At 55.4% G+C, this 6,000-nt stretch overlaps 1 protein-coding gene across 1 annotated transcript in view; it reads left to right on the forward strand.

The window, feature by feature from the left end:
- The window catches only part of LOC134337113 (insulin receptor-related protein-like), a 41,790-nt gene extending 36,036 nt beyond the window's left edge, over nt 1-5,754 (forward strand). The window contains exons 17-21 of the mRNA XM_063031969.1: nt 420-530; nt 1,162-1,321; nt 1,715-1,844; nt 4,381-4,515; nt 5,293-5,754. Coding sequence (XP_062888039.1) covers nt 420-530; nt 1,162-1,321; nt 1,715-1,844; nt 4,381-4,515; nt 5,293-5,617 — 861 coding nt within the window. The 3' untranslated portion in view covers nt 5,618-5,754. The remainder of the gene's footprint in view (nt 1-419; nt 531-1,161; nt 1,322-1,714; nt 1,845-4,380; nt 4,516-5,292) is intronic.
- Nucleotides 5,755-6,000: the final 246 nt, after the last annotated feature.

Genomic DNA, 6,000 nt, shown 5'->3' on the forward strand with positions numbered 1-6,000 from the left:
TGAGGGTGTGTCTGTGTAAAGTGAAGTGTGTGAATGCTTGTCTGTCTGAGTGTGCGTGGGAGAGGCGTGGGCATCTATAGTTCCAGTGCCTCTAGTGTGTTGTTAAGGGTTACTTGTGGTATTGTGGGGTTGGTTGTTGGTGCATTGGGGTGTAGGGTGTCGTGCTGTGGCGGTGCAGGGGTATTGGGGAGATGGGTGTAGGGATTTAGATGTGTCGGCGTTTAGAGGAGTCAGTCTGTTGGGGTGTAGCAGTGTCTGGGTGTTGATGTGTAGCCGCATGGGTTGTTGTGAAGTTCGGGTGTAGGAAAGTTGTGGTGTTGATGTCGATTTGAGGTAGTGGAGGGGTGTTAGGATGTAGGGGAGTCGGGGTGGGCGAGGGTAAGGATGACGGTATCTCAGTCCGTGCTTTTCATGCGCAGGTGCGTCTGCTGGGGGTGGTGTCGAGGGGACAGCCCACCCTCGTCATCATGGAGCTCATGACCCGGGGGGATCTCAAGAGCCACCTCCGTTCGCTGCGGCGGAGCACAGAGGTACCTGTACCGCCCGACACCCAGATTCCCACCTGACACCAAGCGCCCAACTCCCGGCCCCGCCAGCCCTCCGCGCTCTGGGAGTTGGCATCCATCCTGCTAGTCGTGGCCAGCGGCCGGTTCCACAACTGTATCCAGCAGTCCAACTCCTTGCAATGAGACCGCGCAACCTCGGAGCTCGGGAGAAGCAGTTAGGGCGTCCCTCCCTCAGTCACCACTCGAAACGGGGAGGGGAGGGTGGCGGTAACACCTTGCCGATCCAGACTGTTCTTATGCGCTCCCGGGACAAAACCCGGTCTCGGGAACATCAGCACTGCGCACAATCAGAGCTCCAGACCTCGGCCGGTAACTCCAGGTGGTCGGATGGCAGTAGGATCCTGTTACTGAGGGTGAGGTTTCCATTCCCCACCGTCACTGTTCCGTCTTCCCTTACCCCTGCCAACCATTCCTCCCACCCTCCTCTCGCCCCCCTCCGTAACGTCCCAAGAGTGCGGAAAGTATCCAGACTCCCTCCGTCCGCACCAGAGGCGAGGAAGCGAGAATGTGGGTTTCGGGGGTCGGCCCGCAGGCAGCAGACCGAATCCCCCACCCCGCCCCACACCCTGACGCTGCCTCCTTCTTCCCCCGACAGAACGATCAGAGTTTCTCGCCGCCCACTCTGAAGGACATGATGCAGATGGCGGGTGAGATCGCCGACGGGATGGCCTACCTCAACGCCAATAAGTTCGTGCACCGGGACCTGGCGGCTCGCAACTGCATGGTGTCCGAGGACCTTACCGTCAAGATCGGAGGTGGGGGCGGGTACTGCCTGCCATTATAATAGTTGCAGGCGGCCCATACATTGACTCCAACCAATCACAATTGGCATCATCTCGCCATCCAGATCCCCGGCCTGCCATTGGTTGACCTGCCCAGGGAGCGGGGGGGGGGGTGCGGGGATCAACAGAGATAGGGAGGGGCCGGAGGGTTCCAGTGGTGGAGGGGCTGAAGGGTGGTCACAGAGGCGGGGAAGGGGTGTCGAGTGTGACCTGTCTACACTGAGATCCCTTGGCAGCGCCGGGTGAAGGGGGTTGTGCGCCCCCATCTGGAGGTTTTCTGACCCACATGCCCTGGGTAAGGGTGAGATCGAACCCCACCTCCAGCCCGAGACCGGCAGCTCCCTCACTAACGCATCTCCCTTGCAGATTTCGGGATGACGCGGGACATTTACGAGACGGATTATTACCGGAAAGGGGGTAAGGGGCTGCTCCCCGTACGCTGGATGGCCCCGGAATCCCTCAAAGACGGGATCTTCAGCCCACACACCGACGTCTGGTGAGACGCTGCCCCTGTGGGTGTGACGGCGCGGGGTGGGAGCCAGGGGAGGAATGGTAGAGAGGTGGTAATACAAGGAGTAGTACCGGAATCTGGAATCCTCAGTTCGGACCGGACCATTTCCCGTTACCCCTTCCCATTCACTGCCAACATCCGCGTTCCGAATGAGCCCAGTCTCTTTCTATTCACTCTCACCGTCACACTGCCAGTGGACACGATCCCTTCCCACCTACATCCAACTCTAATTGGACCCAACGCCCCTCCATCCGCTCCCACCGTCCGCACTCCCAATGCACCCAACCGTTTCCATTCACTCTCTCCGTTCACGCTCCCAGCGGGACCTCAACTATTCCCATTCACTCCCAGCGACCGCACTCCCAAAGGGACCCCACCCCTTCCCATTCACATGTCGGCACGGGCGGAGGGTCAGGGTAGAGGGATCGAGCGTTGGGAGGGGCAGAATAGCTGGGAGCGGGGATGTGACGTGAGGCTGGGTTTAGGGACAAGACATAGGAACACTATTAGGCCACTCGGCCCATTCCGTCTGCTCTACCATGCCATAGTAGCTGATGTACAGTCCCTCTCAACCCCATTCTCCTGTCTTTCTCCCGTAATCTCTGATGCTCTGACTAACCAAGAATCTATCAACACACATGTTAAATACACCCAATAACGTGGCCTCCACGGCTATCTGTGGCTATCAATTCCACAGATTCACCACCCCTTTGTCTAAAGAAATTCCTCCTCATCTTTGTTCTAAATGGACGTTCAAGTTTGTTGAAGTGCAAGTTCTAATGTAATTTAACCATACAGGAATACCCATGAATACAGCCAGACGAAACAGCGTTAATCTGGGGCTAGGCGCAGTCATTTACAGCACAAGGCATACATATCACATGCAGAATACAGTCTCTCTCTGTCTCTGTCTCTCTCTCTGTCTGTCTCTCTCCCCCCCCCTCTCTCTCTCTCTGTCTCTCACACACACACACACACACAGTAGTGGAGAGCAGCACTGGCTCTATAACGGACGCTGCACCACACCGCGTCCAGCAATCATCTTCAGCGCCCAAACTTGATCGCCTCTTTCCTGAGCGGCTGCAGACAGGTGACCCCACGATCTGAGGCCCAGCCATCCCTACGAGCCAGGCCACGCTGCTGCCCAGCCATCGCTACGAGCCAGGCCACGCTGTTCCCCAGCTGTTCGCCAATAAAACTGCGAATCGGACTTGAAGCATTTGCACATTACGAATGTCCAACAGGGCCAAACGATCGTAACAAACACGTTTTAAGGCAATAACACCTTCGGTTAGCCATATAGAAGCTGCTGTGCCCGAGCGCGCCGCCATTTCACCTATTCTGAGGCTGTGCGCTGTGGTCCTAGACTCGGCCACTACTGGAAACATCCTCCCCATATTCACCCTGTCGAGGCCTTTCGATATTCGATAGGTTTCAATGAGATCACCCCTCGTTCTTCTAAACTCCGGCGAGTACAGGCCCAGAGTCATCAAACGCTCCTCGTTCGTTAACCCTTTAATTCCCAGTATTATTCTTGTGAACCTCCTCCCCAAGGCTTAGATGAGGGGCCGAAAACTGCTCACAATTCTCCCAACTGCGGACTGACCAGTGCTTTATAAAGTCTCAGCATCGAATCCTTTCTCTTATATTCGAGTCCTCTCGAAATGAATGTTAACATCTCATTTTCCTTCCTTACCACCGACTCAGACTGCAAATTAACCTTTAGGGACTCCGATATCACCTTGCACCTCATATCTTTGAATTTTCAAAAAAAAAATCTGTTTAGAAAATAGACTGCGCCTTTACTACTTCTACCAAGGAGTTTGACCATACATTTCCCTGCACTATATTCCTTCTGCCACTTCTTTGCCCACTCTCCCAATCTGTCCAAGTCTTTCTGCAGACTCCCTGCTTCCGCAACACTAGCTGCCTATCTGCAGACTATCTGTATCGTCTGCAAACTTGACCATAAATCCATCAATTCCAACATCCAAATCGTTGATATACTAGGTGAAAAGAAGTGGTCCCAATACCGCCTCTCTGGAACACCAGCAGCCTACCAGAATAGACCTCCTTTATTCCGACTCTTTGCCTCCTGCTGGTCCATGCTAGTACCTTTCCTGTAATACCATGGGCCCTTATCTTGTTAAGCAGCCTCAATTCCGGAACATTGTCAAATCCCTTCTGAAAATCCAAGTAAACAACGTCCACTGAGTCTTCTTTGTCTCTCCTGCCTCTTATTTCCTCAAAAAATTCCAACAGATTTGACAGGCAGGATGTCCCGTTAAAGAAACCATGCTGACGTTGGCCTACTTTATTCTCGAAGTATCCCGAAACCACATCCTCAATAATGGACTCCAACATCTTCCCAACCACTGAAGTCAGGGCTATAATTTCCTTTCTTTTGCCTCTCCTCGCCCCCCTTAAAGTGAGAAGGGACATTTGCAACGGGAAGGACTGTGGTTGGGTGGGATGGGAGGAGGTGGCCAGGAACGGTGGGTGAACGTCTCTGCTCCTACAGGTCGTTCGGAGTTGTGCTGTGGGAGATCGCCACTCTGGCTGAACAGCCGTACCAGGGCATGTCCAACGAGCAGGTCCTACGCTTCGTACTGAATGGGGGCACGTTGGGGAAGCCCACTAAATGCCCCGAGAGACTGTAAGTACCCCGGCTCCATCCTACCACCCCTAGTACACCCTCCATAGTCCCCTCTAACCCTCGTTCCCATGCACCCTAAATACTCCCTCTGCTCCGTCTCTACTCCCTTCACTCCCACTTATCCCCGCCTACCCAATTACTGTATTACCCCAGACTCCCCCAACCTCATTATCCCTTCCTTCCCCTATAACTTACCCCTTCCTGATTCTCCCTCATACTCACTCTCTCCCCGCTTCCTGTTGTCTCATCCTTCCCTCTTCCCCACTCCCTCCCACAGCAATCCCCCCAATCCATATCCTTCCTGAAACCCCCTTTTCCTTCTCCAGCACATCTCCACCCTCACCTATTCCTCCTCCGGCGTGGGAGATTTAAGGGAAAGCTAGGCAAGTCTTTTTTTCCACATTGAGTGGTGAGTGCCTGAACACACTGCTAGGGACGGTGGTGGACGGAGATGCAACAGGGGTATTTAAGAAATTTTTAAGTAGGCATATGAACCGGCAGGGAATGGATGGATACCGACCGTGTGCAGGCAAACAGGTTTGATTTAATTTGTAATCAGAACCAGCACAGACAGGACGGGCCGAATGGCCTTCACTCTATCTGACCCCAGGAGTGCATGATGGGACGGGGTGGAGGGAGTTTCGGTCTGTGTCAGATGCCGGGAGTGTGTGATGGGACTAGGTGTCCGGATCTCCCCTCTCTATTTGATCCCGGGTGTGTGTGGTGAGATGGTCGGCCCGTCCAGTGGTAGAACTGACCCCCTCTTTCCGTCCTCAGGCACGAACTGATGCAACTATGTTGGCAGCAGAGCCCGCGGTCGCGGCCGACTTTTTTGCAGATCTTGGAGCGGATGACAGACGCCATGCGGCCTAACTTCCGGGAGGTCTCGTTCTTCCACAGAGGCTCGGCACAGTTGCGGGACTCGGGCGGCTGCGGGACACCTCGCCTCCTGTCAGCAGCCAGCTCCTCGCCCTGCTCCTCGGGGCCCCGCACGCCACTCACTCAGTCTCCCGCCATCGCCGAACGCAGCCGGGGGACCCACCCAGGCTACTGCCACCTGAACGGGAAGGCGGCCGGCGTGGAGACTGCCAGCACACTGTAGCCCAGGCTCGGGAGCAGCCCATACCCGCAGCCTCTGGACTCTCCGCAGCCTCTGCCTGTCCGCTCGTTGGAAGCTCCACACACAACCAATAAACCTCCTCCTCCAGCCAGCCTGATGTCGTTGCATGTTCGGACCTAATCCAGGGGACACACCCGCTCCAGACTTAGGGTGTGCCCCCGGTACTGTGGGAGCGGCGGTATTGAGGAAGCATCATACTATGGGGGTGGGGGGGGGCGATACTGAGGGAGGGAGAGAGATCGCACTGTTGGAGGGACAGTACTGGGTGAGTGTCACGTTGTGGAAGAGTCAGTACCGAGGGAACATCACTGTATGGGAAGGACCTTAGTGAGGGAGCGTTGCACTGTGGAAGGCAGCGGTACTGA

This window comes from Mobula hypostoma, chromosome 2, assembly GCF_963921235.1.
Source record: "Mobula hypostoma chromosome 2, sMobHyp1.1, whole genome shotgun sequence".
Classification (NCBI taxonomy): domain Eukaryota; kingdom Metazoa; phylum Chordata; class Chondrichthyes; order Myliobatiformes; family Myliobatidae; genus Mobula; species Mobula hypostoma.